This window comes from Diadema setosum, chromosome 11 (assembly GCF_964275005.1).
Source record: "Diadema setosum chromosome 11, eeDiaSeto1, whole genome shotgun sequence".
NCBI lineage: Eukaryota > Metazoa > Echinodermata > Echinoidea > Diadematoida > Diadematidae > Diadema > Diadema setosum.
Genome location: NC_092695.1, coordinates 29,352,189 through 29,371,230, shown reverse-complemented (window position 1 = coordinate 29,371,230; position 19,042 = coordinate 29,352,189). Strand labels below are relative to the sequence as shown.

The 19,042-nt window shown below is 41.6% G+C and overlaps 1 protein-coding gene across 1 annotated transcript; it reads right to left on the bottom strand.

Moving 5' to 3' along the window:
• Positions 1 to 8,239: 8,239 nt before the first annotated feature.
• LOC140235150 (phenolphthiocerol/phthiocerol polyketide synthase subunit C-like) lies at positions 8,240 to 17,867 on the bottom strand. Its single transcript, XM_072315186.1, has 4 exons — positions 17,447 to 17,867; positions 15,425 to 16,911; positions 14,428 to 14,521; positions 8,240 to 14,064 (listed from the first exon to the last, which is right to left on the bottom strand). The coding sequence occupies exons 1-4, from the start codon at positions 17,865 to 17,867 to the stop codon at positions 8,240 to 8,242; spliced, it is 7,827 nt and encodes a 2,608-aa protein (XP_072171287.1).
• Between the last annotated feature and the right edge of the window lie 1,175 nt (positions 17,868 to 19,042).

The window sequence follows — 19,042 nt, the reverse complement described above, 5'->3', positions numbered from 1 at the left end:
GTTGATCAAGACCAATATTTATTCTATCTCTGCCACCGCTCATACACTCTCCTTGACGTATCTCATCAAGCATTATACTCAAAACAGCATTTTCCCACGCCAACTTGGCTTCGAAAGGGAGGGCCACTTCAGGGATATCTCACTAAGCGGCGAATGTTTGTTTTTAGGTTTCATCAGGGTTCGTGAACATTTGCAATCAAGTTCTTGAACAGTTGCAATCAATTTCTCAAGCATTTTTTTTTCTCGTCTCAGAGCCTAATTTCGAACTTGTTCAAAATATTTTACGACAAGAAAACTGCTCGCGAATTCGATTGCAACTGTTTTATACCAACCCTGACGAAACCTGGCATTCGCTAAAATTTGCTACGTTCGTAAACATTCGCCGCTCAGTGAGATATACCCCATGTAGTAATGTTTAGGGGGTGTACTGTATCAAAATGAACAATGCAGTGAACAATGCAGAACAGAGCAGGATGGCTTATTAACGAATGCATGACTTGTGAGTATAGTATACTGTATTCATAAGTCATGCATTCGTTAATAACATCATTTGTCTATTGCAGCCAGATAGACTGACTGCGCAGTAGAGAGCTTTCTACGCCGCAGACGCTATATATAAAGGACGACGCTATAAGGCTAAAATGGTGTTCTGCACATGCGCTAGGCAGCTGTGGCCATTGTTCAACCGGGAGGCTGCGTCGTCTTAGCGTTCGCGTCGCAAATCTATGTAATGTAAAGTGCGCTATTGCCTGCAGTGTGGATTCCGCGTACTCAGATTCGTTTTGAATGTTAATGTGAATAAGACAGCTAGACACTAATTATTGTTACTCATGTCCCCAAAGAAGAAATTAATTATGAATATTCCAAACCAAATTGTAACGCAGAGGGTAGCTCCTTGGATAAAGTTTGTAGTAATATACACAGCACACAAATTTCTTTTCCATTTTATGCATATAAGACCGTATTATTCCAATCCATGAACTTCATTTAACCGTTACCTTCTACAGGCTCTTGCTTCGGTGGTTAGTTTTATCACTATCAGACACATTTAACCCCAATGCCTATTATACCGAGTTTCAAACTTGAAGCTTGCTGTTCTCTCGTGGGTCATTATCCTGTCTTGTTTGTTGTTGTTGATATGAGAAACACTATCCAGGTTGGGGAAAAAGGAGACAGTGTTTTGTTAGAGTGACCTTGTATTTGCAGGGATGACCTGTTATGAAAGCAATCATGCTGCAGGGCATTAGATTCAATATGACCAATCTGAGAGCACTCTAGTTGATTTCTTCCCTTTGTCGACAGAATACGTTATTATTAGTCCAAAAACATGATTATATATTAGTTAAGCATCGTAAGTATAAATCTTAATCTCCCTCTCCTTTGTCCATCTTTGCGGTCAAAAATCTATTCATTTTGGAGAAGATTTAGGCCTTCATGGTTCTGCGAATTGTAATTTCTGTTGCGTGAAAAAAACACCGTCGTAATAGATTTTCTCTCTTTTTTTTCTGATCGCAGTCGTCAGGCACTGACAAATCTACAAAACGTGATCTTTTTATCTGATTGAAAATATGTACACAGGAAAGACCACGCCCTTTTGAGTGCATGATTACATACATCTTACACTTTAGAACGATAAAAGCAAAATTGCTATACAACCTCTAAGTATCAGCGTCTTTGAATAATATGTTTTTAACAACGACGTTCTCATTGTATGCCGTTGGTATAGACATCAAACAGAGGGGCTAGCAATGTCCCTGTCTTTAATCAATAATGTATTTTGAGTTACAAATCTGCGTCTTGATTGTGAATCAACCAAGCTCATGGCAGAAAATGACTTTTCGTATATTGTAAGAAATATATCAAGTCTTGCGTTTTTTCTTCTTGCTATATATCGACAAGTTCACCGCCGTCAGAACTATGAAGATTTTATGACTGAGCATATCTCTTTCTCTGAACTTTTAATCAATAGTTATAGTTTAAACTGAGACATAACTCACTGAGGTTGTTGCACGACGAGAATTGATGACATTAGCTTCTATGTTATTTAAGGCAAGCAAAACTGAAAAGAGATGTTTTGCCACTGAGAGGACAAGCTGACATACATAAGTGAATTCATAATACATTCATGTGTTTGTACATTTTATACATCAGTGTTTTCGGCAAGCCAGACACGAAAATAATGCAAACAAAGTGTTTCCCAATGTGATTTATTGATTTCGGTTCTTTTGCTGGTAGGATTTATTTCCCTTTTCTCTTTCCACACAAAACACGAGAAGCGACAAAAAACCTCCAGCGGCATTCAACATTCTGGTCAAATGATTTCACATACAATGGCAGCCTATACATTGAATTTGAATCTATCCTATACCTGTTGTTCATTCATTGCACATCATGCATGCTATTTTTTTTTTATGTCCTGAAAAGAACTTTTGACGCATTTCTTCCTCATAATACACGTCAAGGCATATGACTATATAGCTTTTAGCTTCTTGGTTTACGCAGCAATGTCGTCGTTGCTGTGTTAACATGCATGGTTATTATGAATCTGGATTCACAACACGGACTCGCAGAAGAACAGCCATTGGCTGAAGTGAGTGACCCGTGATGAAATTAATAAATTCAATCTGCGAGAGGACAGGTATTACGCGATTGTCGTAGAATGAAATTAATCTCTTTTGCCGTTAAGGGTGGAAGGCCACTCTTTGTTATGGTATCTTGATAGCCGCTTCTGCGATAAGTACACCGGTCAATACATTTTTTCTACTGTTCATGGATGGTAAAGAGCAATGGCGATCTTTTTATTGGGAGAGGGGATGTGAAGGGACAATAATGACATTAACGAATCCATCCCTCGTTTACGATTCTTATTAATTTTGTCTCTTTCAAACTGGAATTGAATCAAATTTCATCCCTGCTGATTTGATCTGACTTCATCAAACGCACACAGAACTCATATTTCCATGAAAGTACTTTAGTCGCGACAAAAGACATAGGTTAATGGATGTTCTCGTCATGTAGCTGTATTGCTAAAACGTTCTATTACAGAACAGCAGTACATATAGGTCCTAGTTACATTGGATGCATGCAAAATCTGAGCATGGACGAACTTGACGATGATTCAACAAAAGAAACAAAAGGTGATCGTGACGGTTGTAATGGCGATAGTCACAGTGAAGTTGACGCTGCTATAGTATACTGCTACCGACACTGGTGATGGTGATAATGCCAATGCAAGGAAATAAGAACACTAATACAAACTTTTGACCATTATACTGTTGTGATTATACTGTTGCCGCATCTGAAAATACATATTTTTGCGCCTACAAACACGTTCCAGCGTTCCTCACCCTCCTCTTCCCCCATTCCATTCATGTCAAATACCTTTTGTTCGAAAGATTTTATAGCGACCGATACAATCAATGCAGTCAACTTCCCCTCAGGCCCCTTATCAAAAAATTATGACGGCGAAATAGCATTCAGAAAGAGAACAAACTCCAGATTTGAAACTGCTTCAATCAGACCCCATACCAAAAGCCACATTTCTGTGGTGTGGTGCTGTATCTTTTTTTTTTTCAGAAAAAGAAATGTAAATATTATTGTTAGTGTTTGGTTAAAGGGATGGTATAGATTTTAGTTGAGATAGGGCTTCAGGTTTCCAACTTTTTTGTGAGATAATTAGAAACCTCTTATGAAATATGAAGAGCATACAATTCTTAGAGGAATTCAAAGTATTATTTGACAGTTTGATGAAAATTGGTTTTAAAATTGCTTAGATATATCAAAAAACAAACAAACAAACAAATAGGTCCTAGTAAAAGGAGGGGCCAATCTTTCAGTAGAATCACATCCTTTTACTTTGTTTTTGGATATCTCAGTCATTTTAAAACAGGTTTTCATCAAATAAAACTTTGAGTTCCACTTAGAATGGTGTGGTCTTTCTACTATTTCATATTTAGTAATTCTAATTATCTGGCAAAAAGTTAAAATCTGAATCCCCATTTCAACTAAAACTATACAATCCCTTTAGGGTAGAGAAGAAATGTTTTTCATTTGACAGTGTTTGAGCCATTTCCTTTTCATATATAATTATATACACAATGATATAAATATATATATATATATATATATATATATATATATATATATATATATATATATATATATTTATATACTTCTCTCCCTGATTTTTTTTATGTGTTTGTGCAGATTACTAAATTGAGTTACACCAATTCTCGTAAACTTTCTTTAACGCACAGACACAGACACACACATCATATATATATATATATATATATATATATATATATATATATATATATATAAATTTGAAATTTGGAGAGGCCAATTCAAAGAAGACAAGATGATGAGAGGAAAAAATATAAAAGATACTCTCAGAATTGAAGAATTACTGTGCTTTGTATAGAACTTTTGCGCACCATCAAAGCGCTGTAACAAGAGCTATGCATAACATACGAAGTTGTTTGTAGCACAACTATAGCATCAAATAAGAAAGGATCAGAGTAACACAACACAAAAGAAATGACAATCGCTCGCGCACACACACACACACACACACACACACACACCGGTTTAGTTTACGTGTAGAATGAAAAAATAATAATGAAATAAAAACCATTTTTGGTCACTTAACTCTTAACTTTATGAGTGTTTTTTGCTTTGTATTTTTTTCCTCTACAGCACACCAACACTTAACCGTCTTTCCAAGGTCATAAAATCGTCAGTGTAAGGGACTGACGTATCATTTTGGAATGTCAGTATGATCGTAAGCACTCTAGTCATTGCATACAATGTAAATGCGGCCGTCATGAAGTAATGTTATAAGACAACGATCTTCGTAATATCCGAGTGATGGGTAAAGTATGATAATGGTGTATGATAGGACATGATATGACTGTGAAAAATATATACTTTTTATCGAATAAGTAAATACACTCTACAACAGTCGTCGACTTTCAAATTATCAAATTCTTTATTGTTCTTGTAAAACATATGTCAAGATAGCAATAAATATAAACTGGCAATTCTTGATCATTACTTTTTCGCTTTGACATAAGGCTGTATTCCTGTGCAGGTGAATTCCTGTTCAGCATATTCAGCAGTTCCTAGGTGGATAATTAATGCATACTGCTTGAGGCAGTGCAATACAAAATTTGACAAACTGTCGTTACTTATGTTCACTTTTATAAGGAGACAAGAGGAAAACATTGTTTCTTCGAGAATACATTTCACCTATTGATTAACGCTCACACTGATTGGAAATCAGGAAATCTCTTTTCGTAATGTATGCAAACAATAATTATGGCATGTGAACAAAATGAACACAGTGGACTTTATCATACATTATATAGATTTCATCATCACTTTGTTTTATATTCAGCAATGGAATGAAATATGCCATCTGTGCTCACACAACGCACTTGCTGCTTTGCTAGCACGAACCTACAACTTCAAATACGATAACTTTACTTTTTCAAACAATGTTAACAATACAAAGTGATACCACACTACTCCCTAGCGACTACAGAGAAATAACACCACCTGCACATGTCGAAGGATAATATAAAACCATATCCATGACCTCTAAACACTCATCGATATTCACATTCGTCCTCGAACAAAGAAATACAAATTGTCAACGTATGTTACAATTGGCACATGCGTCGGAAAAAGACTGTTGACAAACGTGCACATCAACTTATTATTATCTCTATTGTTTCGCTAAGAGAGGACTTGATAATAAAGTGTTTCGTGGCAAACTCAAGTATATACTGCGTCGATATATGGATGCCTTTTTAAGCTCTTTACTTGTGAAAGAATATGTCAGACTAACATTCTTATAAAGTTTCCTCACACAATGCCGTTAAAGGGCCTTTCTGAATTTATCTTGCGCACACACATCTATTCAATGATGCGCGGAACGCCTCAGATGAGAAATCCTATGATATGCATGTAATCATCACATTTGACAAACCGATCGTACACGTGTATTTTCCACAGAAAAATCATATTTGGCAAAAGGTAGTCTACCTCCAAGTCAGAATAATGCGCTCGACGTGCACTGAAAGTCATCGGAGTACACACACATAATAAATTAAATATTTTCACGCAATGCGTTGTAATTAGACGATATCATACTCAGCCGAACTTATTGAAAGTGACACTTTAATCAATGAAGTGTCTTGCATGCTTCACAATATCTTGTGTTGAAAAAGGGAGCGTACCTGTGTTTATTACTCTAATGTGGAAGTGTTAACATGAATATGTCTGCTTCCATTGACTTCTTTACTACATGTACAATACCATCTTTCTAAAAGATCATTAAAAATAATCACACAAATTCGTACATGTGAAAAACAACACAGCTGAACAAGCTGTCGGCTTTATCAATTCTCATCGACAGATGGCAGCATTCAATATTGTGTTGTCATAGTGGACGACAGACAACGCTTTGTCCCGCACCCTGTTAACAGTCTGAAACCACAACGAAAAAAACAAACAACAAAAATAAAGCAAAACAAAATACCCTGTCACAGTCTATGGAATACAAATTATACTACAGCTGTTTCTTGACTTTACATCATCTAATGCTGTAACATGTGACCTATGAATACCCGATTATACATTATTAGGCTATGCATTTATCAACACACATATCGACAGAAATTGGGACATACAGACAGAAACACGGAAAATGTGACAAACATTCACTCTGCGATTGCATCCATTTGGTAATCATTTTGATACACAGTGACTTATGGAACATAGATTCTTGAATTCAAGCAATTTTAGCACCTTTCTTATAGTTAAATTTACAATGCTAATAAATTCCTATGAGTCATCCCTGTTGTAAGCGCAAGTGTGTGACCGCTATCATAACTTAAATCGAAAACAAAATATTTTGAATACAAGACAGAAAGCAGTAGACTTTACAATGCCAAGTGAGTGGTATATTCACCTGGAAATAAACATATATATAATTGAGAACCAACAAAGAAAAAAAAAATCATCAAAGACTGTAGCAAGTTCGGATTGTACGTAAGGTTCTATAAACAAGGGAAATAAGTCGATGCTCATTAGAGCGACTTTCAAGCACTTCTTCATTTTCATAGTGAATAATACAGTATGAAACAATAAATCCTGTAATGACTAATCCGTAGAATACAAGAGTGTCATCGGCAAGGTAATAAATGTACATAATAACAATTCTTGTCGAAAATAGTCATGTTAATGTTATTTTGCACAATGTTAATGAAATTGCAGAAAATTGATGTCCTTGTTAAGAAAATGGCATACAAAGAATAACTCAGATCAAATCAAAAGTGAGAATGCAACAATAATTGTTCTGCATATAGATTTCTTTCGTATCTGACATGTTAATATATAATACAATGTATACTTAATAATAGATTTCTATTTACATTCATTGAAAGACATAGTGAGAATTCAATAAATTCATTTCTGAATTATAGTTGTTGACACATTATTATCTACAAATGCTATTGCACGCAAAAGTATATCACGATCTATTTACAAAATATATTGCACATTTATCCGGCCAATTAGTGAATCACATTATCATAATGAGTTTCACATGACATGATATATCAACAAACGAGGAATAAGACAAAAAACAAAACAATCAAAGGCAAATATATTAGTAGTTTCATAACATTAATGTAGAAGAAAATGTTTGATAAAACGATCTGATAATATTCCTCCTAGAAATGGATGAACATTTATAAAGACATTGGTAGTCTCAGTATAAAATTACTGATATATATATATATATATATATATATATATAACAAAAAATGGACCCGGAAGAAAGACATGAAGGTTCTGAATAGGCTTCTTTGAAATGTAATTGCAGTGATTGTATCCAGAAATATGCTATGATTTGACTGCAAACTCGGATGTAAGTATGTTAGGTAACTTGATTGCCCGTTCTTATAGGAGACTGTTGTTATAGTAGTCAAACAACAGGTTAACAATATATACAAAAAGAAAACAATTTTCACACGTGCAAACAGGGATGCACTTATACGATACATTCTATTTGGCTTTGCACGACAAGATTCAAACAATATTCAAGAACTCCTTTGCCAGTATTGTGAGTTATCCATCTTCATACATCTCACCATTTTGTGTACATGCAAACTTTCTACAAAATTTCTCGTCATTGTTCTGTCAAGGTGTCTATTCTACATACGAATTTTGTTCAGTTAAAGCTCTGCTTACGGGGTCTTGGTTTGGGAATTGGCTTGGTCTCTGGCTCCGTCGGCTCGGGCGGGGCCGACGCTGCCACGGGAGCAGTGGGAAGGGGTCTGACATCGGCGACAGGAACAGGTGGTGGCGTTGATGGCTGCGAAGGTTGGTTGGTCTGCATCACCCTCATGGCTATCATGATTTCCTTCAACAGCTGCTTGGAAGAAGACAGGATGTACATGTGCTTACCGGGAAACAAGACCTTCCGGAAACGCGCTTCACCCGTTATTTGCTTGTTCCAGTCGTCCAGGAGAGATGGATTGACGAAGGGGTCACTCTTGCCTCCGAACACTGTTAGCTGGCATGGTAGTTTATCCTTGTGCCTCAGGCGATACTTTTTACACGTGATGATCGCAGCCTCGATGCTTGGGATAAGACGGTTCATGAGGCGGATGTTGTTCATGACCGACTGGTCCAGAAAACTGAACTTGACAGGCATAGCGTCAGGTAGAGGTGTCCTTGTGGCATCGAGGTGACTGGTGAGGATGCGTTGCATCTTGCGGTAAACATCACCAGTTACTTCCAGTTCCTCAGGATGAGGATAGGGCAACGTAGGAGCATACCAGGCGCTGACAAAGAGGTGAGCTGGACATACATTAAAGTTCTTCAGCAAGTAGTGCGCCAGCTCAAATGCGATCAAACCACCCAGGCTATGCCCAAAGAAAGCAAAGCGGCCTTGCAGCAACTTCGGCATGAGTGCTTCTGCAAGTTTCGTGACGATATCCTGGATGTTGTGCAGTGGTCTCTCATGCTCCCTGCGTTCCCACCCAGGAAGCTGTGTCGTAATCATCTGAATGTCGTACTCAGCCAAGTGACTCTTCCAGGGCAAGAACATTGTAGGACCACCGCCGACTGAAGGGAAGCAGATCAGCTGCGCTGCAGGCGTGTCGAGATTGTCTTCAATCCTAAACCACATCTCACTCCGAAGGCTTTGAGTTGGTGTGACCTTTGCTGCATCCTCTTCTCCGTCACCAGCGTTGGACAAGACCCTCTCGTAGATGGTCTCCGTCAAGCTTCGCAGTGTCAACGTATCATTCAGAAGTTCCATTGCCGTCAGCGTAACCCCAAAGTTTTCATGTATGACACTGCTGAGCTCAGTGGACATGTGAGAGTCCAGTCCGAGTGACATCGGGGTAGCATCTTGTGAAACATCTCCACTAAGTCCAAGGCGCTCCACTAGATGTGAAGACAAGGTCTGGAAGATCAAAGCTTTGGCTTCTGTTGGACTAAGCAATTTGATGCGCATTCTGATGTCGTTGTCGGCTGCAAGGAATGTGTCTCGATTTGGAAACAGTGATTTCAGGATGGAGAAGGTGCCACCTTGTTCGCTGAAATGATGTGACAGCATGACGCTAAATGCTCTAGCGTATTCCCTTCGATCAACAGCACCAGTGAGTCCCAGCTGAGGGTAGTCGGTTGCAAGAATACAGCCGAGGCCTTTCAGAATTTCCGCCGGCGGTAGACTGCCGAGTCCCACATTCTCCCATCGCTTTACAAAGCCTTCTCTCGCCGCGAATCCGTGTGTGTTAATGACTCCTGGACATACTACAGTGGCGGGGAGTCCAAACTTTCGTCGCATGTTGCATAGTGCGGAAAGGAAGCTGTTGGCTGCACAGTAACTCCCTTGACCTTCATTGCCAATCATCTCAACGATTGATGACATCATGACGAAGTGCTTGATGGGGAAGTTCAGCTTTGTAGTCAACTGATGAAGTATCAGCGCTCCGTAAGCCTTAGGAATCATGACGTCATTCCACGACTCTGACGTCATGTGGCGCATAATTGCATCATTGTATACTGTGGCACAGTGGAAGATACCTTCCAGAGGCTGATCCTCGTTGTCCTTGATGGCGCAGAGTGCTTTCTCAACCTCATGTTCACGCCCCATGTCAACTTTGAGGTGTGTAATCCTTGCTCCTGAATCTCGGAATGACTTGAATCGGAGTATAGTTTCTTCTTCCGGTGTGTTTCTGGAGATCACGTATACGTGGCGCGCCCCACAGTTGACAAGCCATTCGACCATCGAGAGACCGAACCCTTTGGAGCCGCCTGTCACGAGATAAGATGCTTTGGGGTTGGCGGAGAAGCTGATATCGTCGAAGTTGAGAGTGGCCGGGATGCTGTCCTCATCAATGTAAACTGTAATCTCCTCTAGTGATGCGTGAGGAGAACGCGCCAACTTTGACACCGGAGCTGTGGGAACGGTGAGGGATTTGAGAGCCTGGAATCCGTTGTGTACACTGAAGAGGTGAAGGAGGCGAGACATCGCATCTTGCATCCTCGCGCGCATATCCTCGAATCTTCCAAGCGCCATGTCGATTGACAAAAAGTAGATGTTAGGGGGAAGATTGCTGATTCTTGAGTCACCAGCCACAGCATCTCTACCGTGAATCTGCACGATGGTTCCAAAGGGACGGAGCTTACCCACTAATTTCTTCAGGCTTCCTGTGTCATGTGGAAGTTCCCCAGCAAACAACAACACATCTACTGAAAAGTCATTGATGAGTGTGTTGAAGTTTTCATTTGATGTGATCACTACTCGCGAGTCACCCAGAATTCCAAGGAGCTTCTCCACGGGAAGGATATTGCCGTCATCAGATTCTACATGAATAAAAACCGTAGCTCCTTGTTCTAGCGCCAGATGAGTGGTGGCAAGTCCTACACGATCGCTCAAAGACGACAAACAGACTATTACTGTGCCATTTTCAGTGAGTTTCAAGGTGTCATGGAATGCTACAAATGCGGGGAGATAATCTCTCACGATGTTGATTGCCTCGATTGGAGTTAGGTTTGCTGGTATCGGTATCAGGTCCACAGTTTTGGCATGCAGCGATGCAGTGATCTGACCACCAGTCCGAAACCCGAGCACGTTTGTTCGCATTCGGAACATGACCTGCACCTCTTCACTGCAACTGAGGATTTTTCCCGCGTAGAGATACCCACATCCCACCTTTCTATCGTTCGCATCCACTAGCTGCTGCACTGAGAACGCTGACACTTTTATTGCAATCTCGTTGTCCGCATTGGCAGGGGGCATTTCATGACTCTGCTTCACTGTCAGTCGTTTTTGCTTCAAGCTCTCGTTCAAGTCCACTTGCCAATTGGTTGAGAGAGTTGGCGCCGAGAAGCTCGATTGTGGCTGCATAACAATTCGCAAAGCATGGGCTTCAAACGACAGTTCCTTCGGATCATCTCCGGCTGGAGCTGGCACCTTTCTCCTCAAGGCTACATAGTTCTCTTCATTGGGTGCAGATTTCATGTACTGATACAGCCAGTGGGCAGATTCCTCTGGTTCTTGCATTGACGGCAGATCCACAGTCACCACCGGGAACTCAGGATCTTCGTGCATGAGCGTCAAACCAAACGAGCCAGCTGGAGCCATCATTGGATCTACAACATCGACATCCATCACAGCATGGGCGCCACGGGTGATCATCCAAAGCCTAGGTTTAGGTTTTGTGTCATGTCTGCTGACGGCTCTGTAGAGACTAATTGGAGATAGTGCTGTCATTGTCTGTGATTCTTCAAAGCTTTGCTTGCTAATGCCTCCGATAGCCCCAAATTGCTTGACATCCAGTGTAGAGAGCAGAATGAGATCTGTCACCATGCCAAGGGATCGAAGTACTCTCCGGAAGCGTTCATCACAGTCAATGAGAATTCGTGGGTCAAGGACACTGACCACACTTTCTACCTCCATGCGGCGCTTAAGTTCCAAGGATACCCCCTGTTTGTCTTTGATGATGATGATGGCCCCGGGAGCTTCAGAGCCGATAGCGCTCAATGGCCTTGTAGGAGGAGCTGCTTTTTGAGGAATGCGAATGGCACTATCATCTGGTTCAACATGGATCGGTACCCATTCTCGCCTCCACAGTTGAACTCGTTCTTCTGGCTCATTGGAATGTACGTTCTCAAACATCATGTTATCCACCTGAGCAAATACTCTCTGATTAGTAGCGTCTGCTACCACAGCATCACCGTAGGTTACTCCGTTTTCTTTGGTCATGCGCACATGGAATGCCATCTGAGTTGGGGCTCTACCCTTGACATGCACTTTCCTTACGGAACGGGGTACTTGAAACCATGTCCGAAAGTTTGTTTTTGCTGTCCTAGCTCTTTCTTGTTCTTGGAACATCTGACAGATCCCAAAGCCTTGGAACACACTGTCAAAGAGGGCTGGATGGAAGGTGTACTGTTTGAATTCTCTCTCGAGCGTCTCTGGCACTGATGCATACAACAGGGCTTCATTGTAGTCGTGGCTGAAGTACGCTGTGTTGATGCACTTGAACGTCTCTCCAAGATGGAAGCCACCTCTCCAAAGCCTGCCGTAGAATTCTTGTTGATCAATCTCATAGGGACACTTTCTCCTGATGTCATCTGTCGCTAGTTTCACAGAGTGGAACCCCTCCTCAAGCTGGTGGATTGAGTTTCGCACCCTTCCCGGTACATCTATGGCAGCTTTGCTGTGTAGTGTCCAGCTGCGATCAGTGTGGTTGAAACTACGTAATGCAAAGAGAGCCTGTCTTGACCTTGTCTCCAGGCTGATCTCCAGAACTCCTTCAAGCTCTGATGCAAAGACAAACCTATCAAACTTAACATCCCTCAATGTGACAACCTCAGATTCAGGGTAGACTTCTCGGGCAGCTGCCAACATTGTTTCAGTGTGTGCTGCAGCCGGGATGACGATGTTACCTTGGAGCTTGTGATCTCGAAGCCAGGGCACTGTAGACTTGGAGAACTTGGAACGCCAAACCTTTGGTGCATTTTCTCCATTGAAGTGAGATAGATGCTGCTGCTTGCCAAGAAGTGGATGACATTCGATAGGGAACCGAAACATCTTCTTACTCTTTTTAGTGGTCGCCGAGCAAAGCATGTGCTGCCACGGATAGTTTGGGAGTGAAACGACCTTATATGGACCTTCTTGGAAGAGATGGTGGAGGTCGAATGGGTATCCTTCGACATGCAGCTTTGCCATTGACCTCAAGAGGTTGACTCTATCATCTGCTACTTCTCTCGTGTCGGTTGGCCTACGCAAGGACCCTGTCACGACCACGTGGCTGCTGTTGAGCATTGAAGTCCCGAGGGTGTCCCTTATGGCCGGAGAAAGGACTGGATGAGGACTAATCTCCAAGAAGCAGTTGTATCCGTCTTGAAGAAGCTTTTCGATTGCCATTTTGAACTGAACTGGTTGACGGACGTTCTTCCACCAGTAGGCGGCGCTGTTGACTTGATCCCGATCAAGATACTGATTTGTTACTGTTGAGATGAGTGGAACAACAGGTATCACGTTGAAATTTTCTTTGGATGCGGCAGCATCCAGATACTTCACCTTCTTCAGGAAGTCCTTGCGGATTTCCTCTTGCTGATAGCTGTGGAATGCGTTGTTGACTTTGAGCGTGACACATCTGATGCCTTCTCGCCGCAGATTTTCAGAGAATGCTGCCAACGACTCCTTGTCTCCAGACAAGACAATCTGACTGGGGCTGTTGATTGCAGCTACGTCTATGACGCTCACGTACTCGCTACTCTCTAGGCGGGACTGAATTTCTTCAGCTGAGTGCAAGATGGCAACCATACTTCCCATTCCGCTTGTCTTCCTCAACTGCCGACCCCTCGTATAGATTAGACGGATCGCATCTTCTAGAGCTAGAAGACCAGCGGCATGGGCAGCTGCGACTTCACCTACACTGTGTCCTACGATTGCATCCGGGGTAATGCCTCGAACACGGTAAAATTCAGCGAGGCCAATCTGGACGGCGCAAATGCAAGGTTGCGCGATTTCTGTATAGAAAGAGTGAAAAAAAAATAAGGTTGATAGACATATGGTTAATTTTGAAATCTATCATTCACACTCTCCCGCTCTCCATGCGTTACAACATGTAAAATTGGGCCTACCTTTACACACATGTTTAATCTTTTTAATCTTTTTAATTTAATTTCGTTTATTTCATTTCCAACAAAACTAAATTACAGTATAAAATATACACATACATAGTTATACAAAATCAGTGCAACATTATGTTAAAGCAAAATAGTACGAACAGAAATATAATATTTTGACTGTTATAAAATATATATTATGTGATAAAACTGTAAATACGCATGTTCAGATTGGTTCTAGTCAAGAAGCTTGATTGTACTCACCAGTCTGGTTGATTTTCTCTCGATCTGCTTCCTTTGTGAGGAGATGGATCAGGGACCACTTTGCTCCACATTTGGTCAGGATCTTGTCTATTCTCTGCAGGGGGGGGGGTTGAATTAGAGTAGTTTTACTCAATAATTTTGAGTGAATTGTGGTGTCATATTAGATACGTTATAAAAGGACACTCCTGTTTCCATTTACTTCAAATTTGCGTTATCATATTTTATGATGGGACCATTCTGCTCCACATTATTTTGGTCAGAATCTTGCCCAATCTCTTAAAATTGAAGTAATCGTGCTATAATATACTAATAATGAGCACATATAGATTGTGGTATAGTGTAATTCATTTACTCATATTCATTGGTTTTATAACAACATGTTTTTCCCCATTCAGTTGTGGTTATAACTTCATGTTTCATTCCCTGATGCAATTTAGTTTCAAAAGATTTTATGTCAATTTCTATCTGTACGTACTTAAACATGAACTTAGTGAGTTCTAAGACAGCACAGATACGCACAGATTCGTATACACCTGATATATGCATATTGAATACAACCTATTTCAGACATAATTTTGGGGAATTCTCACTTTGTTTAACATTTTTCACCCCTTCATTGTCAAAACATTGGAATATTTTCTATTAAGCCTCACTAAATGTCCACCATTCATACTAGACGTTTTAGGATTCTTCAGCAGAAAAACCGTGGAGATGATATTCAAGATGAATGGAAGTCAAGTGATTGACTCGACGTCTTGATTTTTAAACATTCGCACATGTTCGATAATATAATTCTCAAAGACGCATCTCTCACATTAGTAGTTATAGTGTATTTGAACTTTCTCTAACTTGAAATGCTCATTTGATATGACAATGTGTTGCACCTATCTGTCGACAGGGCCTATATGTAGAACAATTATGAATTACTCTTAAAAGCTGCAGTTAACTATAGACAGACTGTTTCCTGTCTTTGTGATCAAGTAACACTTATCGTTACCTTGATGACGTTTCTGAAGTGAGGTTCGTCGTCCATAAGTTGTCTCGCCATGGCCCACCACTGGGAACCCATGCCGGAGAAGACGAAGACCAATCGATGGACAGACAGGTGTGCGTCGGGGGCTTTCCCCTCGATGACATTGTAGGAAACGCGCGGATCCTGGTCGAGCTTCAGTCTAACCTGCTCAGTAGCATCACGCGGAGACCTGGCAATGATTCCCATGCGGTGCTGGTGATGAGTGGATCGCACTGCCGCCGTATACAGGGCGTTGTTGTATGCTCGTACGTCATTGCCTATGACTTCGCTGAGGAAGTTTCCCCAGTCTTCCAGATGTTGCTTCAGAGCATCTTTGCTGGCTGCAGACAGGAAGAGAATGGACGGCTTGCCTGCATCTCTGTCATTGGAACCGTGCGTAGAGTAGACGCGGTCATATCGATTGCAGTTTTGTTGGTAGCCTTCGAGAACGATGTGAGCGTTGGCACCACCGAAGCCAAAGGAGCTGCAGCCAACTATCTTCTTTGCAGACTTGGGCCACCTGGTGAGTTCTCCAGGCACCCGAATGTTCAGCGTTTCGAAGTCAACGCTTTCGTTACCCGACCTGAAGTGAACCACCTTAGGAATCTGTTCGTGGTACAGACACAGCGCTGACTTGATAATTCCAGCAATGCCAGCTGCTCCCTCTGAGTGCCCGAAGTTGGACTTGACGGATCCGATGTAAAGAGGAGGCTGATCTGGTTTCCGGTTCATTCCCATGGCTTCCCCAATGGCATTAGCTTCTGTCCTGTCACCAACCTGGGTTCCTGTGCCATGCGCTTCTACGTATACCACTTCTTCGGGAGCGATGTTGGCGTTTTTATACGCACTTTCAAGAAGTGTCACCTGGCCGTCATAACTTGGCAGAGCGATGCCAGGCGTGCGACCGTCATTTGCCAGGGCGCCTCCACGGATGACGGAGTAGATCCGGTCTCCATCATCGATTGCGCGCTGAAGAGGTTTCAGAATGATGGCCCCAACACCTTCGCCTCTTGCGTATCCATCGGCCGATTTGTCAAAACTCTTGCTCTTACCATCGGGAGCCATCATACCGGCGTGGCAGAATCCGATGCTGGTGATGGGAATCAGCGAAATATTCGCACCACCAGCTACAGCCATCTCACACTGACCACTCCTCAGCGCTTCACAGGCGAGATGGACAGAGTACAGGGACGACGAACAGGCTGTGTCTACAGTGAAGCTTGGTCCCCTGAAATCAAATTCGTAAGACACCCTGTTTGACGTCATACAGGAGTTGGTTCCTGAATTGGTGTATTGATTGATGTTGTCGTTAGGCATACCCAGCAAGACGCCATACTCATGGGCAGTCACGCCCATGTACACACCAGTCTTTGAGCCGCGTACAGACTGAGCCGGAATGCCTGCATCTTGCAGAGATTCCCAGACCACTTCGAGGAGGAGTCGCACTTGCGGATCCATGTGGTTCGCTTCCTCTGTGGAACAGTAAGGGATGGTAAAGTTTTTATTATGACAGAAAATTATCAAAAACTTACATAAGGGGAAAGGCAACAATTATTACTGCTTGCATACACTATGTATATTTACAGAAATGCCAGCAAATGTGTGGGGGCATACATGTGCGTGATGTGCAAGTGTGCGAATTTTACGAATATTTTTGTTCGTACAAGTAGTTGCATATAGACCTATCCGGTTTCAAAACGCAGTAACTTATTGACCATGACGGGGGGGGGGGGGGGGCTTATGATGAGAAAAAATGATTAAATGGGTTATGCAATGAGTCAGGTGCATTGCTATGTCAGTGCATAAATTTAATACTGTAAGACATTCGAAGCCGTCCAATTATGGCTGAAATCGACATTAGCATAAAAAGCAGTGCCCAAACCGAACAGGTCTATACTTGAGCTCAGATATTACACAAAGTGTTTTTGTTTTGTTTTGTTTTGTTTTTCAAAATAACGCAGGGGAAAAAGAAAGAACACTTCGTTATAAGGACAAAGTCAAACATACCTGGCGAGATTCTGAAGAACTGTCTATCAAAGAATTCGGGATTCTGTGAGAGATATCCGGCACACTTGTTGTACATCTTTCCGGGGATCTTCCCCCCTGGGAACAGGAAGAACGACGCATCAAATCGGTCCGCCGGTGGTGGCGTGGTGCAATCCAGACCTTTCGCCAGCATCTCCCAAAACTTGCGCACCCCGTTGATGCCGTTGGCGTACCGACAGCCGATACCCACGATCGCAATCTTGCGATCTATCGGCATCGTGGGATCGTCGACGGAGTTCATCGTGGCGCTCTTGTGTTTCTTTCCGGTGATTTCAGTCGACACAGTCTTGGTGAGGCGCGCTCCTCTGCTGAGCGTGAGAGCCCCTCGAAATGTCCCTGACCGGCTTCTGCCACCTGTGGCACCCTTCCAGCTATCTTCCATTTCTCGACAGCAATATTGAAGATCAGTCTGTAAAAGTCATAAAATACGCTCACATGAACAATTTTGTCGCTGACAAACACGTAGAATAAGCACATCCGCATGCCATCCTTAGTAAGCATAACATATATAAATAACGCAAACCTACACACTATAAATAAAATACCTTATGATTACTGAACACAAAACAAGGATAGAAAAATTCTTGTGTATAAAAGTCGTCGAATTTCTAAGTAGTGATACAGCACGATATGATGTCATTGCAAAATGGCACAAATAATATATTGATGACAGAGATATGGCCTCAAAAAAAAAGAGTCAATACCTTATATCTATCATCAATGTGGCAGATCAACAACAACAACAACAACGACAACAATACTAATTTTTGGATCAGGACTCCCTCTCCCCCCCCCCAAAAAAAGAGAACACAGCATGAGGGCAAGGTCACTTTTGTTACCCCGAAGAAGTAGGTTAGTGGAATTCTGTGCAATGTGAAATACTTCTACCCGACGAGAAAATTTGTGATGATGACGTGTTCTATCGCAGTTATTGCTTGAATGTATTCGTAACATAGCATTGGAAGAAAACGTTTGAAGTTAGCGTGTATGACACACTAATGATTACTTTCTATATTATTAAGTGAATGCATGAAATTGTAGCTAGTGAAAAACTGTTGTGATAATCATAATGAAATAAAAACTGGTCTTTGTATTCCATGGATTCTCCTAAGTGATGATTCATTAACTATATTGAATTCTATGACGCGTTATTTGACAATCCTGCTTGAGGAGAGTACGAAGTTAGTTTTTGATCATCATTTAGAGAGCAAGTATTTCGGAACATGACAAACTGTTTCCTGCGACAGATCTAAAAATGGAAATGCAATCCGGCAGCATGTTCGGTATGACCGTTGGCAACTATACTGGATACATAGGGCAAATCCAATGTTAATGTTTTACGGTACCATGGTGAATAGCGGATGGTGATGCCGTTTGGCAGACGTTTCATAACGGATGTATCCTGCACAAACACTCAAAGGATGAGCGTTAATTCATGCTAATGACTTAAAATCACAGGAAAGAGAAAACATGGAGCGTGCTTACAAGGGAAGACAGTCTGAGGAAACGACAGGCCATACTAATACCCGACCGAGATTTCGCGGATCGAATGAAAAT